The 19,557-nt window shown below is 36.7% G+C and overlaps 2 protein-coding genes across 3 annotated transcripts; one reads left to right on the plus strand and one right to left on the minus strand.

The window, feature by feature from the left end:
- The first annotated feature begins 364 nt into the window (after positions 1-364).
- LOC149730721 (uncharacterized) lies at positions 365-19,506 on the plus strand. 2 transcript variants are annotated; one of them, XM_089884433.1, is made up of 23 exons: positions 365-855; positions 1,080-1,136; positions 1,360-1,464; positions 1,853-1,942; positions 2,562-2,734; positions 2,937-3,024; positions 3,217-3,367; positions 3,559-3,617; positions 3,851-4,029; positions 4,330-4,468; positions 4,730-4,816; positions 5,015-5,196; positions 5,488-5,629; positions 5,835-5,879; positions 6,276-6,460; positions 6,742-6,883; positions 6,941-9,958; positions 10,237-10,405; positions 10,619-10,691; positions 11,401-11,546; positions 11,725-11,830; positions 11,902-12,022; positions 12,432-19,506. In XM_089884433.1, the coding sequence occupies exons 1-22, from the start codon at positions 786-788 to the stop codon at positions 12,010-12,012; spliced, it is 5,517 nt and encodes a 1,838-aa protein (XP_089740559.1). In that variant the 5' UTR covers positions 365-785; the 3' UTR covers positions 12,013-12,022; positions 12,432-19,506. The 2 variants fall into 2 exon arrangements, with proteins under 2 accessions (XP_089740559.1, XP_089740558.1); XM_089884432.1 differs by having other exon boundaries at positions 12,701-19,506.
- LOC149730722 (blastula protease 10-like) lies at positions 13,049-18,337 on the minus strand. The gene is made up of 8 exons (XM_089884467.1): positions 18,226-18,337; positions 17,094-17,269; positions 16,650-16,794; positions 16,299-16,346; positions 15,850-16,028; positions 14,614-14,758; positions 14,004-14,069; positions 13,049-13,191 (listed from the first exon to the last, which is right to left on the minus strand). The coding sequence occupies exons 1-8, from the start codon at positions 18,305-18,307 to the stop codon at positions 13,049-13,051; spliced, it is 984 nt and encodes a 327-aa protein (XP_089740593.1). The 5' UTR covers positions 18,308-18,337.
- Positions 19,507-19,557: the final 51 nt, after the last annotated feature.

Here is a 19,557-nt window from a genome sequence, read left to right on the forward strand (position 1 = left end):
CAGCTATAATTCAAAATGTCTGCAGGTTAACTATAGTACAACAGAGAGTTTGAGTTTGGAAGTGCAGAAATAAGATCATTTTTGTCATCGTTAAAACGTAGTGGTTTACATATGCGACGCCTAAGGTAAGTAAAAGATAATATACAATCTAAAAAGCAAAGTTATGTCTGTATTGCGTATACATATGCATCCCATGTCTAGGTTGTGACGTATCATTTTGATACACTAGATATAAGTTTGGCATATTCGTCTTATGCTTTTTGCTGTATAGTATAGGGTGGTGAAAGATAGGGGACCTTTTTATTTTGTTTCCTCGTCCGATTCGGTAGTAAACAAGGAATATTCAAGGGATTATAAAACTGCATCATCACGACTTCCGTAGATCGTTGTTAATTGTTTAAAACACAATTAGAATATTTGGATATTATGTGCTAAAGGTCTAGCGTCTTCCCCCATCCTACTGTATTATCTCTTTACAAAACGTACATATTGTAGCGTATATTATTGTTGTATATAGCAATGATACATCATGCCCATTGTCAGTTGTATAGACTATAGCATGAAAATAGCCTATCGCGGTTACACGACCAATGATATAGGCATTCGAGGAACAGGTACGAATATACGAAGCGCTTTGGTTATGCCTCTATGCCCGCGGGCAAGCCGTTTAAAGGTTATGCCGCAACAGTGGCGCAAAATAAGGATGGTTCAACATCTTAGCCTATCGATGGTGCATATTCGTCTAACCGGATAAGCAAGATACACTAGATAAGCTGCAAGTCGTTATGAAGCTGCTTGTCTTATATTTTGCATTTATTGCATTTTTCCAGGCAAATAGTAGTACGGGTAAAAACGGTAAGGGATTTAGCATTAAGTCTGTTTTGTAAGTAACACCTCGCCTTTAATTTTGCTTTGCAAACAGTAGCCGCGTTAAACCCACGTTTACAGTCGAGCGTATGATGTGCGGGTATGTTTGTTGCCACATAAACCTGAGCGTTGTTACATTGAGCATATTGTTGTTTTACACATGCACGCTGTCCAACCGTCAATGCAATTGACTCCGGTTACATTTTTCACAGCAAGCCCCAGAATTCTGCTGCAATGCAACTTTGATGGAACTCCCCAAATGTGTCCAGGTAAACTTACATTACAAAAAAATAGACACCCACAAAGTTACGTTCGCGCTAACTGGTATATATATGCCGACGAGTGGTATATGGAACAAAGCGCTCGTGTGATAACGACCCACAGATCCGGATATTTATATCTTCCTGGATTACTATTAATAATGTTTTAATTGTTAAAGTGACGATCTATCCAACACTCAACGAGAGTCAAAATAGGTATTTCCATCAACAGGGTGGTCCGTATCTGATGAATACGACGAGGGATGGACGTTTGGCAGAGGCCCTACACCGTCATCTCTCACTGGACCAGACTATGACCAAACTACCAGGAGTTTAGGTATACGTAATAGGACTCGTTTCTATGAAAGGGTGAAATAGTCGTATATATATACATGGGCCAAATAAAGACTTGGAATGTATGCCGAAGTTGGTCTTTATCCGATGTACATTATTCACAAACCTCCACAGCTTATTAACTCTTCTATTTCTATTGATCCTTTTCTTTTAATATTTTGGCGCAATTTTTAAATCACGCAGTGTAAAGACGTAGGCTACTGCTGTAGAATACTTTACTAACCACAACAAACAATCAGATGTTATCGCTTAAAATGCAAACACAAAAAAACAAAAAATATTTTTAAACAGAATAATGGTTATCTAGCACCCAGTTAAATTCGCTACCGTAGACACACTTTTTAATATCCGATCCTTATTTTATGTTTCAGTTGGTGGATACGCCTTTTACGAAGCCACAGGGGCTAGAAAAGTAGCGGGTTCCAGATCGGTTCTCCTCACCCCACAGGTTCAACTTGATGGTAAGAATAATAGTTGCATGTGGTGTAAGATTTATACAATGTGTGTAAAAGTAGTCTAATAGTATAATGCTGCTACGTGATATGACGTTCGGCGCAGTGGTAGGCAGGTAGGTGCTCTTTGTAGGTCACTAAGTGCGATGTCACTGCCATTGTTGTAGGTGTGTGTATCCTTGGGCAAGACACTTAACACCGTGAATGGTAGGACGCAGGCATGATGCGTATGAAGTAACACCATGCATAGTAAGCGGTCACGATGTGTATGAGATGTGAGGTAGTAATTCGAGTATTAGTTATGTTTATTCAAAATAACATTTCTGCTTTGCCGCGTATTAATATTTCAATACTAGTGAAGAATACCCCTATGCTATCTGCTAAACACTACTAACCCAAATAGCCACTGAAGACCAGTCCCTATGCTATAACCACTAACTAATAGTCCCTAACTACCTCTAACACTTTCTGCCAGCCTAATCTGTAATGTACCGGAGGATTCTTCACTAGTACCACCATTTCTACTGCGAACAAATATTTCAGTTACATTATAGGGTAAGATCTGTAAAATCTTGGTACAACTGCTTTATAATTGCTTATAGTTAACATTTGAACATTGCTTATTTAGAGAGTGCACATTGCCTTGAGTTCTGGGTTCATAACTGGGGGCTATCAGTTCTCAATGTGATCTCAAGAAGAGGTAATTTAACTTGGGAGAACAATGGGCCTCGCATCACAGAAACAAATGATGTGTGGCGCCAGTTTCATTACGAAATATCTCAAAGTGCTGATTTGTTTCAGGTAAATGTTTACACAGATAATAAAAGTTTAGGTTCCATATATAAGGTAAAATTATTGATATTTTAACCTTTCCTCAATAATAACTAAAGAAAAATATAGCTCATAAAATACCTCATAGCCGCAAGGACATATTTTATGAGCTATATACTTAAAGTTACATTAAAATGATACCCATAACTATACAATGAATGTTTTTTCTTAGATTGGGTTCAAAGCAACACGTGGTCCATCATATCGAGGAGATGTTTCCGTTGATGATATAAGATTGTACCGACAGTCTTGTGAGAATGGTAAGAACTTTCAATTCCTTGAAAGTTTCTAAAAAAAATGCTTTAATATGTATTATTATTACATAATACGTTTAGTGATTTTTCAATTACAGAAATGAAGTTCATATTAATATATGAAGCAAGGAGAACAGTTTAATCCCAATACCACACTCAGTTTACTTTTCATTTTTTGGTTTGTTTATCTCCTAACAGTGCCCACTTGCGCTGAGACATTTGAGTACCAAACATGTGGTAGTTCGTGCAATGTAACATGCCAAGATACAACTAACACACCAGCATGTACATCACAGTGTGAAGCAAGATGTGCTTGTCCACGAGCTACTCCAGTTACTATTGGGGATCGGTAAATATACTATTTATCGAAAGAAGATTTAATTTGTTTATGTATTCTATTTTGTATGGTTAAAATCCTAATGTGAAGCACTTCATATACCTTGCGATTTATAACTTATGTAAATATGAAATTTTATTGTAGTGTCATTTTCTAAGTTCAACTAGTTTTAAATAGTCATTTGCTATGAAAATTTTTTACAGATGTACAACTTCAGAAAATTGTCCAACAACAACAACACAACCAGCAACAACTACATTTGGTGAATATTATTCTAGCTTCACATACTACATGTGGTAACTTGTTAGGTTTACTCAAATCATACGAAATTAAAGTAAAAAAAATATAGAATCATAAATTTTAACTTAAAACCATGTTTTTACAAATAAAGAGTTATAGAGAGTTAGAGTGTTAAAAGAACTCTGTATGAAAGTATCAATTATTTACCAACATAAAGGTTTAAGAATCACCATTATTACCTATCTACTTGTTTAGGTCCTTGTGGCTTTTCAGCAAATGCGACGACAGATCAGCAAGTCTTAAACTCACCTGGTTGGCCGAATGAATATCCAAACCTCGCTAATTGTCATTGGACACTCACTGCTCCACCCGGTGTTCAAGTTCAACTCGTCATTAAGAATTTTGAAACCGAAGATGTGTTCGATAGTTTGGCGGTATGATTGTGATGTCATGATAAAATTAGGGAATTTAACTTCATTTATCTTAAAGTGGAAAAGTAACTTTAGTCATTACAACATGGGTGTTCTGTTTCATATACCTCATGTAGTTTTTCATTTTTTTCTTGATTTTTTTATTTAAAAAATAAAATTGCTGACAAGTTAACAATTCATAATGGACCATTAGGTTAAAGTGAATACGGTTAGGTTTCTTTTCCAAGGACACGCTAACGATGGTAGCAGCATTGAACATTTTAGCCTAGAGCTTATCTTGTGGTAAAACATTTATTCCTTCAGGTCATAGATGGCGATAATGTTTATACTTTTACTGGAAATCAAAGTAGAAGTGTAATAACTTCTACAGGTGGAGAACTAACCTTGCGATTCATATCTGATCAGAGCATTACATATAAAGGATTCCAAGCTTACTTTATTGGTAAGAAATTGGTTACATTGGGTATTGTTTCACTGGCGTACTTTGGTATTAGAATAAATGCCTCTGATTTGTTAACTATTAGTTACCATATTTGAAAGGAATTGTGTTTTGTTTGCATGACCGTCAAGTAAAACAACTCATTAGTGACTACCAGGTTGGAGCAACTACCTTTTACTTAAGTGTATTTATAGCCAGAAGATACATGTCAACAATGGTAGCAATGAAAAGTATAAAATCTAACATTAACATTTCTTTCCATAGCTACTCTGACCACATCTACGACAACAACAACAGCAACAACCACAACGACTGTGGCAACAACAACAACAACAACAACAATACCGACAAGTACAACAGTATTTTTAATTTTATAGGCAATGGCATAGGTGTAACAACTTTTTAAGTTTGACATGCCTTTATATTTTTTACAATACTAGAGCATCTAGCTTAAATTTTAGATGTAAAGCTATATACAACCTTAAACATACAAAACCATGCAATCCAAAAATTGAAAAAATGTAACCCTTGCCCTGTTTACATCATTAGATCCTTGTGGGTGGCACTATTCAAGAGCAAGAAGGTATTGGCAAGCTTTGAATTCTCCGGGCTACCCAGGAAATTACTTAAATAATTTGGATTGTACTTGGTTATTAGTTTCAAGACCCATCAGAGCTGTTCTTCTCGTAATACACTCATTTGATACTGAGTTTGGTTATGATTATTTACTGGTGAGATATTTAGTGGTGGTTTATATTTTTATAGGTATGACTTTAAATAACTTATCTGTTTCGGCTCGTCCAATGGTAAAGCTGTTAAATGGTGTAGTTAAAGCAAATGTAACTTTTGATCAGTATTGCCATTTGTGTTCTTGTATGGGAAATTGAGTGAGTTACCCATGGTGCCTCTTCCATGCTTACAGTCAAGTTGCTAAAGCACGAAATTAGTTCTACCTTAAATATATATAAGCAGAAAGCTTGCATTTTTTACATCATCCCATGGTATAATTTTCCGCAAACCAGATTCACAGTGGAAGTGTTCGAATAGCAAGACTGACTGGTGTAACTTCTAACCGAGCTTTCACCTCTGTCAGAAACCGAATGAATCTTCGGTTCCGCACAGATGAATCAAGTACTCATGCCGGATTCACAGCAACATTTATTGGTAAACATCAAAGCATTCATAAATAACTTTTTGTTATTTGAACTCAAAGTACATAAAAAATGGTCTAACAAAAACAACATTTACTAAAATAATAAAAACTGTTTGTTTGAAGCCCTGCATTTTAGGGAATGCTTTTGTCTTATTGTCATTTTTAAAAAAGTCCATCTGAATAAATAGGTATATTGTTTATCTGAATTTTTTTCAGAAACAAGCAGGGAGGAAGCTACACCCACTATTCTCCCTCCTGAAGGTTAGAAGTTATATTTCTTATTTTTTTTAAACAAACATTACATGTTTCAAACCTGGTTATTTATTATTGGGTATTATATTCACCAGTTTGTAGTATGTAACAAAAAGTATAAACCAAAACTACATTGTATGCCATATACAGTGTGTGGTGGGGCACCTGTGGTGTCATTTTTTATTTACCTGTTGTCAAATTATAAAAACAATGGAATAAAAGAATTCAAAAGCAAAATGACAGTTGTTAAAACATTTAAACCTAAAGTTCCACTGATTGATGTCACAGATAAAGCATAAAAAACACAACATATTTAAAAATAAAATACAACAGGGTTATGTTGCAGATATAGGCATAAAAGATTTGAACACAAATAGCAAACATCCCACATTTGTACTTCCACAGAACCAGCCCCGTGTGGTTTTAACATAACAGCCACCCCAACACCACAAACTTTATTCTCACCTCTATTTCCTGGACAATATGAAAACAACATGGATTGCTATTGGAAAATCATTTCACCACAAGGATACCAAATACAGATTACTATTCACTACATTAAGCTGGAAAGCTGTTGTGATTTTCTAGATGTAAGATACTTTATAAAGTCAGTAATAAATATAACATGACTGATAACTCTTGTAAATTATTTGATTCCACAAAATTACATTTTAATGCTTTTTATGCAGTAAGCAGGAATATGGAAGATAACAATTTGGCAAACAGACATTAAAAAATATTATTAATATAGTTGTAACAACCTATTATTTCTATGAAATACCAATCATTTTCTTTTTCCTAAAAGGATTTTGGATTAAAAAAAATATTTTGGAAACATTTAAAATCATATCATCCAAGTTTTATGTTTCAGATAAAAAGCAAAAATATTCTTCTAGCAAAACTTCAGAAGTATACATACCCGCATACATTCACATCCTCCATCAATACTTTGAATCTTCATTTTCACTCAGATTCCACGATAACAGATGAAGGATTTATTGCTTCATATAAATGTAAAGATAATAAACTTCTTTTAAAATAAAGTTAAAAATTAACATTTTCATGTTTAGCCATTGGTACTTTAACAACAACATCAACAATCACAACAACCGAAGCAACAACAACAGAACCAACAACAACAGAACCACCAACAACAGAACCAACACCAACAACGGAACCAACACCAACAACAACGGAACCAACAACAACGGAACCAACAACAACGGAAGCAACAACAACGGAAGCAACAACAACAGAACCACTAACAACAGAACCACCAACAACAGAACCAACAACAACGGAAGCAACAACAACGGAAGCAACAACAACGGAAGCAACAACAACAGAACCACTAACAGCAGAACCACCAACAACAGAACCAACAACAACGGAACCAACAACAACGGAACCAACTACAACAGAACCAACAACAACAGAACCACCAACAACGGAACCAACAACAACAGAACCAACAACAACAGAACCACCAACAACGGAACCAACACCAACAACGGAACCAACACCAACAACAACGGAACCAACAACAACGGAACCAACAACAACGGAAGCAACAACAACGGAAGCAACAACAACAGAACCACTAACAACAGAACCACCAACAACAGAACCAACAACAACGGAAGCAACAACAACGGAAGCAACAACAACGGAAGCAACAACAACAGAACCACTAACAGCAGAACCACCAACAACAGAACCAACAACAACGGAACCAACAACAACGGAACCAACTACAACAGAACCAACAACAACAGAACCACCAACAACGGAACCAACAACAACAGAACCAACAACAACAGAACCAACAACAACAGAACCAACAACAACAGAACCAACAACAACAGAACCAACAACAACAGAACCAACAACAACAGAACCACCAACAACGGAACCAACAACAACAGAACCAACAACAACAGAACCACCAACAACGGAACCAACACCAACAACGGAACCACCAACAACGGAACCACTAACAACAGAACCAACAACAACTGAACCATCAACAACTGAACCAACAACAACAGAACCAACAACAACAGAACCAACAACAACAGAACTAACAACAACAGAAGCAACAACAACAACAACAACAGATCCAACAACAACAGAAGCACCAACAACAGAACCAACAACAACTGAATCATCAACAACAGAACCAGCACCAACAACGGAACCAACACCAACAACAACGGAACCAACAACAACGGAAGCAACAACAACGGAAGCAACAACAACAGAACCAACAACAACAGAACCAACAACAACAGAACCACCAACAACGGAACCAACACCAACAACGGAACCAACAACAACAGAACCAACAACAACAGAACCAACAACAACAGAACCAACAACAACAGAACCAACAACAACAGAACCAACAACAACAGAACCAACAACAACAGAACCAACAACAACAGAACCAACAACAACAGAACCACCAACAACGGAACCAACAACAACAGAACCAACAACAACAGAACCACCAACAACGGAACCAACACCAACAACGGAACCACCAACAACGAAGCCACTAACAACAGAACCAACAACAACTGAACCAACAACAACTGAACCAACCACAACAGAACCAACCACAACAGAACCAACCACAACAGAACCAACAACAACAGAACCAACAACAACAGAACCACCAACAACGGAACCAACACCAACAACGGAACCAACAACAACGGAAGCAACAACAACGGAAGCAACAACAACAGAACCACCAACAACGGAACCACCAACAACGGAACCAACAACAAAGGAACCAACAACAACGGAACCAACAACAACGGAACCAACAACAACAGAACCAACACCAACAACGGAACCAACAACAACAGAACCAACACCAACAACGGAACCAACAACAACAGAACCAACAACAACGGAAGCAACAACAACGGAAGCAACAACAACAGAACCACCAACAACGGAACCACCAACAACGGAACCACCAACAACGGAACCAACAACAACGGAACCAACAACAACGGAACCAACAACAACGGAACCAACAACAACAGAACCAACAACAACAGAACCAACAACAACAGAACCACGAACAACGAAAGCAACAACAACGGAACCAACAACAACGGAAGCAACAACAACAGAACCACCAACAACGGAACCACCAACAACGGAACCAACAACAACGGAACCAACAACAACGGAACCAACAACAACGGAACCAACAACAACAGAACCAACAACAACAGAACTAACAACAACAGAAGCAACAACAACAACAACAACAGAGCCAACAAGAACAGAAGCACCAACAACAGAACCAACAACAACTGAATCATCAACAACAGAACCAGCACCAGAACCACCAATAACAGAAACTACAACATCAACAAAAATTCAACCTGCATCAACACCAGAACTAACAACAACAATAACAACAAAAGTTCAACCTGCATCAACACCAGAACTAACAACAACAGAACCAACAACAACAGAACCATCAACAACGGAACCAACAACAACGGAAGCAACAACAACGGAAGCAACAACAACGGAACCAACAACAACAGAACTAACAACAACAGAACTAACAACAACAGAAGCAACAACAACAACAACAGAAGCAACAACAACAACAGAACCAACAACAACAGAACCACCAACAACAGAACCAACAACAACTGAATCATCAACAGCAGAACCAGCACCAGAACCACCAACAACAACAGAAACTACAACCACAAAAGTTCAACCTGCTTTAAAACCAAAACCAACAACAACAACAGAAACTACAACCACAAAAGTTCAACCTGCTTTAAAACCAAAACCAGCAACAACAACAGAAACAACAACAACAAACACTACAACAACAAAAGTTCAACCTGCATCTAAACCCGAACCAACAACAGAAACTACAACAGCAAAAGTTCAACCTGCATCAACACCAGAACCAACAACAACAACAACAACAACAAAATTTCAACCTGAATCTACACCAGAACCAACAACAACAGTCACAAGTATAGTGACAACTGTTTCACCCAGGGAAACAACAGAAGAATTTATAATCACAAATGCAACTACAGGTACATTTCATATAAAAGAATAAACGAATATACATGGCAGGGGAACGCCCGTCTTTATAGCGGTGTTCTGTTTCACACACCTTATGCTAAAAGTTACGAAGTATTTTACTTTGTGGATGATTATATACGGCTGACAATTTAGACAACCAATAAGGAGGACCACTGGGTTGGAGAAATTACCGATAAGTGTCTTGCCCAAGGACACATACGCACACAGTTGCAGTTCTAACAAGCCTTAAAAAAACTTGTTCTTCTTGTTTATGTTTGTTTGTTTTCAGCTTGTACCAGCACATACAACGACATCATGTTTGTTATGGACAGTTCAGCTTCATTAACCACAGAAGATTATTCATTATCAATCTCTTTTATTAAACAAGTTGTAGCCAAGTTTAATCTTACTACAACGCATGTTGGGGTAATGCAGTATTCCCACTACTTTCAATCAAGGTATTTGTGTCTTTTAGTCTTCTACACTGTAGGACCTTACCCATATGGCTCCTGTTTGTACCGATGCTTAAATACTGTTTAAAACTACTGTATGTCAATCCTTGAATGTAATATTGTTTATGGATGTCCAAAAAAGAGCCAGCATAATGTTTACAAAATCTGTATTTCTAAACTTATTCATATTAGTTAAGACATAAGAATCAATTTGTTTAGGTCACTTGAAGACCAACCATATTTGGAGACTGTGATAAGAATTGGTCAGTTCAATAGAAAGCAAGATTTTGATGTAAGTACACAAACAGTAATTACATGTTACACCACACACAATTGCAGTTAGTGTTTGTGGTAGTAGTTCACTCGCTACCTCCCCTCGATAACACTCCGGTGCTTTTGTTCCTGCTGCCTGCGACAAGTAATTAATGCTTTTGTTGTGTCTTGTTGTAGCACAGTCATCAGTTAGTTTAGTTGATACTGCAGATTTCAGTATAGTTACGTAATAAGGGGTTACTTTAGGTTTATTACTTTATTATGATGTGTTGTATTGTTATTATATGTTTTAGATATCCATCGTTTTAGTTCGTTAAAGCCAAGTATGATAAGTTACTTTATCACAGCCTTCCCATTTAACATAACATAAGTTCTTATCTCTCCATAAACGAGGGCCAAGATCGTGTTGTTTAAAGAACTAAGAGATGGAAATCAACAGCAAAGCAACATTTGTTAAAGCATGCTATGGACAAAAAGTGTGGAAAAGAATGTCAGTTAAAAGAGTGGCTGTTGCACCCAGTCCTAAAGATACAGAAAACATTTTTCTTTTTGGGTATAGCTAGGAAAAACTCAACCTGAGGTCTCTTGACATACCTCGCTGTTCGATTTTACTTATATAAAATAAATTACATGCCTTTGCTGGTGTACTCAAGAAAGTCTGCGTGATTACTATTAAGTTGCCCAGGATAAAAGTGATTATGGTAATGGCTTTTCTAATTGTAATCCAGAATGCAATGGATAGCATGCGGCAACATGGCTTTAAAACCTACACTGCTCAAGCCGTGTTAAAAGCTCTAGAAGTTGACTTTCCATCTGCACAAAGATATTCTGACCCCTGCACTGTTAAGTCGATTGTTCTGATCACAAATGGGAGGTAAGAACAACTTTTTGTTGTAAAAAGTAATATTTGTCAGAAACTGTGGATTACTTTTTGCAAACTCTATTGATTACAGGTAGAGTCGTTATATTACGATTTTTATTATTATTATTTTCTTTTGTATTTTTACTTTAATATTCCAAGTGTGTATTTTGTTTCTTTTTGAATCTACCAGATCATCAGATGTTCGAAAAATTCCAGAAGTTTCTCTCCGTGCTCGAAACCTCGGTATTCGGATATTTGCGATTGGTGTTGGTCGGCACAGCTGGACCGAACTTCAGGTAAAAATAAAAATACGAATAAAGTTTGTCTTGTTTAGATAAATAATTACGTTTCATTTATTACATGACAGATATTGACAGTGGGTGAGATAGGAAACAACTCAAGGTTTTTTTCCTTCCCAAGTTATTCTAAACTTCCATTCATAATTCAACAACTGGTGGCGCAGCTTATGGCTCAATGAAGAATTTTATGTAAGTATTTTATTTTGTTTTTTATATCTTGGGGTAGATAATATAAGACAACTGTGTTGAAACAACTGATGTTGTAATGTCGCGAGAGGTTAAACAACAACCAAGTGTCATTTACATATTTGTAACCTACTCTATAGGGGTGGTATCTTATGGGAAAAAAATGACCTGATATTTAAAGTTAAATCTGAAATTAATTTCCTAACTACTCACTGCAACCCTAACTCACCATAGTAGGCTACACCTTACACCAGCATACCAGAATCTCTGCCACATTTTTATCTTGTTTTTGAAATCAATACTGAGGTTCTTCAATTTGAGGTCTGCATTTTGGTGGGTTTATAAATTTAAAACCACGATTCATAGTTTTTCCTATTTGGTATGATAGCAGTATCCATACTGTTGGTTGTAGGTTTGAATGAATGCAACTTGCTTTATTCTCGCGTGGCCGGAAAACAACAGCAGGTGTATCACCCTGTGCCAGCTTACGAGTTACAATGTGTGTTACTTTGTGGGTGATAATTTTTTATAATGCTTCATAATTTGGACAACCCATTAGTGACCCTTGTTTTGGAGCAATTGCCGTTAAGTGTCTTGCCCAAGGACACAAACACCCACAATGGTAGCAGCAGCAAGTTTAATTGAGTTTGTCACCAAAATCGAACAGAGTATGTTTTTCAGAATCACAAGACTACATGAAGTTGCTTTGCAAGCTTTATTCAAGTCATTCTAGTTAATAAAAATTATATCATGGTGTTGCTGTGAAATTTTAATTGTTTGTTTAGTCAGCTACAAAATTCTAAAAATACTTAGGGCTATCAATACATTTAGCCCTCCGAAAATGAAATAGTATATCCGTGAGTATAATTAATTTCCGACCTAAATTGGTCTGATAAAGCTACAGCGGTAATTTTTTTTTAAACGAGAACTTTTTCATTTATTTGAAACGATTTTTGATGATATTTTACACCTGCCGTACACAAAACATAATCGTTCACACAATTGGTATAAATTAAAAAAAAAACACATTTAATTGCAAAGAAAACTTATAAATACGGAAACAGCGATTAAATTTGTAAGAAATAAAGGCAGCGCTCCAGTCTTGGTGTCAGCGCCTGACGCTGCTGTTCGCTGAAGGTGGTAATTCAAAGTTGTCGTTGTAGATTGTGTTGCTGAAAAATTAAAGCGGTGCTGTAGGGTTTGTTTTATTACTGTGGGCCGGAGTAAGATAGGTCACTTTTTCTTTCTCTTTTTCCTGGTCGTGTTTTAAACAATTAACAACGATCTAGGGGAGTCGTGAGGATATGATTTTATAATTCTTTGCATTTTCTTTGTTTACTACCAAATTGGGCGAGAAAATAGAATGAAAATGTGTCCCATCTTTCCCCAACCTACTATATATAGTCAGGTCGAGAAAGATGGGACACAGTTTCGCTCTATTTTTTCGTCTTATTAAGTAGTGGACAAAGAGCATTCAAAAAATATAAAACCGTATTCTTATAACTCTCATCGACTGTTGTTAATTGTTAAAAACACGATTAGGATATTTGGATAATATGTGCTAAAAGTGTCCCGTCTTTCCCAATTCTACTATATACAAAACTGTATCCTCATGATTCTCAAAGAGTGTTGAAAATATTGGGATTGTGTGCTAACAATGTTCATCTTATCCCACAGTAAAATATAACAAGTTTATGTTAACTCTTGGTGGTATTTCCTGTTTATAGTCTTTACAATTAACTGTAAGAGATATGTTGCTCTGGTTAACGCGCAATGCCACTAGCGCGTATAAATGTGTCCTTGGCCAAGAGACTCAAATGACAATTGCTTAAACTCAGTTGTTCTTCCGTGTTATCATGATTCCCGTTATCCTACCACGCAATAATTATTAAGTCCAACTTATTTTTTGCTAATTATGCAGATGTAAAGATATGTCATATGTTAATTTCAAAAACAAGGATTAAAACCAAATAAATCCACTTACCTAGCAAATGTTTTAAAAAGAAAGGCGTTGTGGCGCCGTCGTGTGCGCCATCAGTAGCTTCGACTTCTATAAATAGAAAGAATTTGTTTATTTCATATTCGTCCACATTAACCTATACAGCATCACGACTTAGTAATTTATTATGTTAAATTAACTTCAGTATTTTTAAAGGGCGTGAGCAATAAAGGGCAGAATATCCGGTCGAATGCTAATGAATTTACCCATATAAATCGTGTGAACATTTAGTCAGGGCTAACTAGAGTAAAATTTTTTGGCATAATTAGGAACCTTGACAAACCGTTATGTGACAAATTTTGAATACTGTTTTTATATTTGGTGTAAAATTTACATGCATTTGATAAACTGGTTCAAAACGTAGCTTTTAACAAAAGATTTTACGTTATTGCAAGTTGGGTAGCCTATCACATTGCTTAATCATATACAAAATTAGTGTACTTTTACTCGTCAAGTAGTTCTTACAATTAAATTAGTGTATTTTTACGACTGTGGTTTGGGCTGCTAAATCCCTTCTCTTTATAGCGTTTAATTAATTTGGCATTCGCCACTGTATTAGAAAAGATAAACTAAACCTATATAACGTTATGCTTACCACTAAAATTCGCAATGAATCCTTCGTACGAGTACGATCTATCTGTTGTGAATCGCAGTTGAAGTAAATTCCCTGTAGTTGTGAAAGTTAGTGGGGACAACAATCTACCGTAGAGAGCGTCAACCTCTTCGTGACCATCGTATATCTAAATAAGATAGCGGTTTAAGTTAAATGACATGGTGGTATTTTTGTATTATAGTAGGATGGGGGGAAATGGGACACCTTCGGCGCATAATATCCGAATATCTTGATCGTGTTTTAAACAACGGTCTATGGGAGTCTTGAGCATATAGTTTTATAATTCTTTGAAAGTTCCTTGTTTCCTACCACATTGGACAGGAAAATAGAGTTAAAATGTGTCCCAATTTCCCCCACCCTACTATAAATTAAGATCAGTTACAAAAAAAAAAACAGTTAAAAGATTTAATGTAAGGTAAAGCCAGGGGCGAAGTAGCGCAAATATAAACTGCGTGTTGTGAATTGTTATTGCCCGGTATTCGATCTACAATGACCAAAGACCAGAGTGGTTTCGGTTTGTCAAACGTCCTTACTTCATAAACAACAATGTGGAACATGATTGCAAACGTGATAAGTCTGTTCTATTCTATATGGGCGTGGTCACACGGCGTGTAACATCAGGGGACTTCGAGTTCAAACATTAGGCAAGGACATCATAATAGCTCGGGGGGTAATAAACCAACTTTGCAATAAATCATATTTATGGCGTGGCATGCTGGATGCCACTTATAGGAAAGAGAATAGATTGAAGTATGCAATTGCACTTGGTAAGACTATTTAAGCAATGTCGCCGTAATAACAGACATTAACTCATTTAAAATACTGTAGGCAATGCAACACAAAAATACTTTAAATAATCTCCATCAGAGTTATGTTACGGGAAATGACATTTAGGACGTGACGTCACAAAATGGTTATTTCCTATTTAGCGTTTAATCGATAATGACGTTATAATTGCATTTCGCGAACAGACGCTGCTACTATTGTGAGCGTGTATATGGACCTTGTGCAAGACACTTGCTTTAATCTATAAAAAAATGCTTTAATCTATAAGTTACTTATGGGCTGTGTAAAAAACGCCTCTTCCCAAATAAGCATCCACAAAGTTACAAACGTGGCACCGCGTAAGCGGGCACGAGGTGTGTGAAACGGAACATTCGTTCCCTTCAACGCGAGGATAAGTAGTTACATTTTTTTAATCAATTAATAACACCATACCAACAAATGGTCGCAGCACGCTTCGGTCGAAAAATATGGGACATAAAGTCGAATTCGTTTGTTTGGTCGAGCCTGTATTCTCCATAAGCAATCTAAGTTGTTTGCGTAAGACTCCGGGTAACCAGGAGACACCAACTGCTGTGGAGATTCAGTGGCTGTGGCGTTGTAACCGCATGAAACTGTGTGAATAACAAGAAATGGAAATTAGATTAGGCGGACACTTTATTTAAACAAGGGAATGGTGATGCCATTTTTGCCGAATTATATATGTCTCTTAGGTATACGATTTCTTTATTGCAAACGTTTCAGTTAAAAAACTAAAAAATATATATTTTTTTAAAAACGGAAAGTATGAATTGTAATGACAGCATGCCAACTGACCAGAAATAGAGAACTGTTTTATGAAGCTAAGAAACATGATAAAACCACAAATATATTTAATTTTATACCTGTAGGGGGCGAGGTCGTAGTTGGAACGACTTGAGACGTAACAGTTTCTAAAAATATTTTATTAGAAATTAAAACAGCTGTAAGGCAACTATCGAGCGCATGTATAAGTTATAGTTGGGCAGCCTGTGTTATAACTAGACAGCGGATATGAGGTGCACCTGCCGTTTGTGTGGTAACAATATCATTCAGACGGTATGTATAGTAGAGTCGGGGGAGATATGGGACACATTTTTATTCCATTTTCTCGTCCCAAGGGAATTTTACTACGGCAGGCATAATTCAGGCGACCTGTTTTTTGCCAAAGTTGGTTTAACACAAGGTATTAAATAGTCAACATTATCCGATCTTACCGACAACAGTAGCAAAGAATCCATAACTTGTAACAGAACCATCGGTACGAAACCTCACAGTTAACCTTGGTGCTTTAGATTGAAGATTAATGTCAGTGATGTTTCCACTTAAGGTATAAATAAAGGGGTGACCGGGATCGAATATCTAAGAAAAAAGAAAACATAATTATCTTTTTGATAAAAGAAACGAAGATCAAATTAGTTAAACCGAGGAAAGATTCACAGAATTCATTAAAATTGTCATAGAATTAAAGGCAGGAGTTAACATAACATGAATTTTCTTTCTTTCTTAATAGTATAGCGAAGATCGGCCCTGTATTAACAACAATAAGAGGGAAATTACCAGGGAGACGGCTGTCGTTAACATCACGGTTTGAGTAAAAACTACCTTAAGTTAAATTGTCAAATAAAATCGTTGCTGCTAAACCCACAGTCATATTTCACCTGCACTCTATCGCAGCATTCTTGCGTTGAAATATTTGTGAATTGAATCCTCATGCGACTACCAGGTGAAACGTTTAAGTCCCATCTGCAGTCCATGTTGTTGAGGTAGTGACGTGGCCATCCTGGTGACGTCATCACTTGTGGGGTACTGGTGACGTTGATGGTTCGTCTGCAATCTAAGATCAAAAGAATGGGGTTTAATACGTGGGTATTACCTTTTTATTGTCCTTTTTTATAGACACTTAACACCCGTGCTGCAACAAAAAGATGTGAAAACCATTATAGAATTTTATGGCATATATTTCTTTATCGCTTTGCAGCAATTGGCACATGAATTGAACAAGCCTAAAAAAAGTTAATTGTGTTCTCGTGACACACTACTACTTGGGCGAACTGTTGCGAAGCCTCTATTTAGACTGTGTTGGACGTTTTAAAAGCATTTTAATTAAGATGAAATGAAATTGCGTCAGAATCAAACGCTGTTGTTAGGGCGTAATTTTCCTGATTAAATTTTCGAATTAATTTGAATTGTCTATGCGGGAATTAGTGAATGGCATTTTTGGTGAATATACCTTGTATGGTGTATATATACCAATAAATTATAAAGCATAAACATGTATCGTCCTTTGTCATGTATATTTACGTCATACCGTGACGTCATTCGAGCTAAGCAAATAGGAAAAAGAAAACCTTACAGCGGGAAACCCCCTAAACGTTGCCTAACTAAAAGGAAGTCGCGGTGAAATAATAAACGTGATTGTGGCGTCATTATACGTTACAATAGTCAGCGTTTGTCTTTGAAAAGTTAAATGTAACCTGCTGCTAATAGATTTGGAAGTACTGTAAAACATATGTTTTGAACAGATTCGCCTCTTTTTACTCGATTAATTTTCTTGAATAATTATTACTCCGTATCTTATTTATATAGAGTTTTTGTACTTATGGCTCTATAATTCGTATTGCATGCAGCTTTGACTAACTTCTACAAAGTACATATAGTAAGCAATACTCGAACTAAGACTATATTTTACCGTTTCTGCTACACTATTGTTTTAAGCTCAAACCCCAGCATCAAATGCGTACGGGAAAATGAATTCCAAACGATGTAAATCTAAATAAACAACTAAATTACCTTGTGCATAAATAGGATGCAACAAAAGAAAAACCGCCATCTCCAGATAACGAAAGAGCTTCACCCGATGTAGTAACTGCATTGCTGTCAGATAAAAAACACAAAATATGCTTTTGGGAGTTCGTTTGTAATGCCTAATGCTGGTAATAATAGTGCTATGGTTCTGAACGTAAACGAATAAAATGGGTGGATTACGAAAAAAATCGGTTTTGAAGCGATTTTATGGCCATGTCTAAAGTTAGCACGCGCGTGTTTTGAAATCACGTTTGAATGCTGCAGAAGCTGTAGTTCTATTACGAAATAAAGGGCCGGGCACGAATTGGTTCTGTGACATACCACTACAGACCGCGCACGTGCTCACGAAACGAAAACAGAATTACCATTCACCACGAATAAACTAACGAGAATTGGGATATTATCAATGTTCGTGCTTAATATACAGACACCGTGGGCAATAAATCAAACGACAAATCAATGCAAATCAACCGTGTACTCGTGGTTTGGTGAAGCAGACACGTTTTCTTTTCTTAACTTTTGTGAACTCGTAAACTCTTAAAGCGTTCAAAAACAGTAATTAACCAGGCATACATAAAAGAAAGACAAATTTCGTCAAATATTAACCCACAAAGTTATATGGGGAGACGGGATACCTTTTGCACATAAATATCTCAATATATTGATCATGTTTTACACAATTAACAACGGCCTATGGGAGTCGTGAGGATACGGTTATAAAATTCCTTGATTGTTCTTTGTTTACCACCAAATGAGACGAAAAATTATTATGAAAATGAATCCCAGATAACCCCAACCAACTAAATACATACGTACCAACTCGTAAGCGGGCACGAGGTGTATGTGTAACAATCGTAGTAATCGTTGTTTGAGCCCGTGGGTGATTGCCCGCGCCTAATCAACTACAGCGTTTCTTGCCGCATTCTTGGCACACGAATGGCTAACACCACGTGTCGACTGGCCGGTTAACGCTAGGATTTGAGATTCTCCTGACTGCATCGTACTGGGCGGATGCCATTGTTATACTGTGTGTAAACGCTATATACTGTGTTTAGTTGATTTTATATGAAGCGAATAAATAAGTAACGCTCTTGACCACAGACGGAGCGCACAGTATAGCAAGAAGATTTTGAGCAAGAATATTTTAAGCAAGAAGATTTGAGCAACAATATTTTAAGCAGGAAGATTTTTAACTGAACTGCTTTTAACCATCGCCTAATTATGAACTGGGAAGAAATTTTAACTCCGTTCTTTTAACGTTTGAAAGTTTTTGCGACAGTGTGGGCGCAAACGAAGCAACCGAGAAAAATGTTGTTC

Source organism: Ciona robusta, chromosome 9 (genome assembly GCF_009617815.1).
Source record: "Ciona robusta chromosome 9, ASM961781v2".
Lineage (NCBI taxonomy): Eukaryota > Metazoa > Chordata > Ascidiacea > Phlebobranchia > Cionidae > Ciona > Ciona robusta.

Excerpts from the sequence above, each read along its gene's own strand:
- LOC149730721 (XM_089884433.1), top strand. The coding sequence starts at position 786 with ATGAAGCTGCTTGTCTTATATTTTGCATTTATTGCATTTTTCCAGGCA. Across the intron at positions 1,137-1,359 it reads AACTCCCCAAATGTGTCCAG|GGTGGTCCGTATCTGATGAA; the intron begins GTAAACTTACAT and ends TTCCATCAACAG. Across the intron at positions 5,880-6,275 it reads CACTATTCTCCCTCCTGAAG|AACCAGCCCCGTGTGGTTTT; the intron begins GTTAGAAGTTAT and ends GTACTTCCACAG.
- LOC149730722 (XM_089884467.1), bottom strand. The coding sequence starts at position 18,307 with ATGCAGTTACTACATCGGGTGAAGCTCTTTCGTTATCTGGAGATGGCG. Across the intron at positions 17,270-18,225 it reads GCATCCTATTTATGCACAAG|ATTGCAGACGAACCATCAAC; the intron begins GTAATTTAGTTG and ends TTTTGATCTTAG. Across the intron at positions 13,192-14,003 it reads CTTTTTAAAACATTTGCTAG|CAACACAATCTACAACGACA; the intron begins GTAAGTGGATTT and ends TTAATTTTTCAG.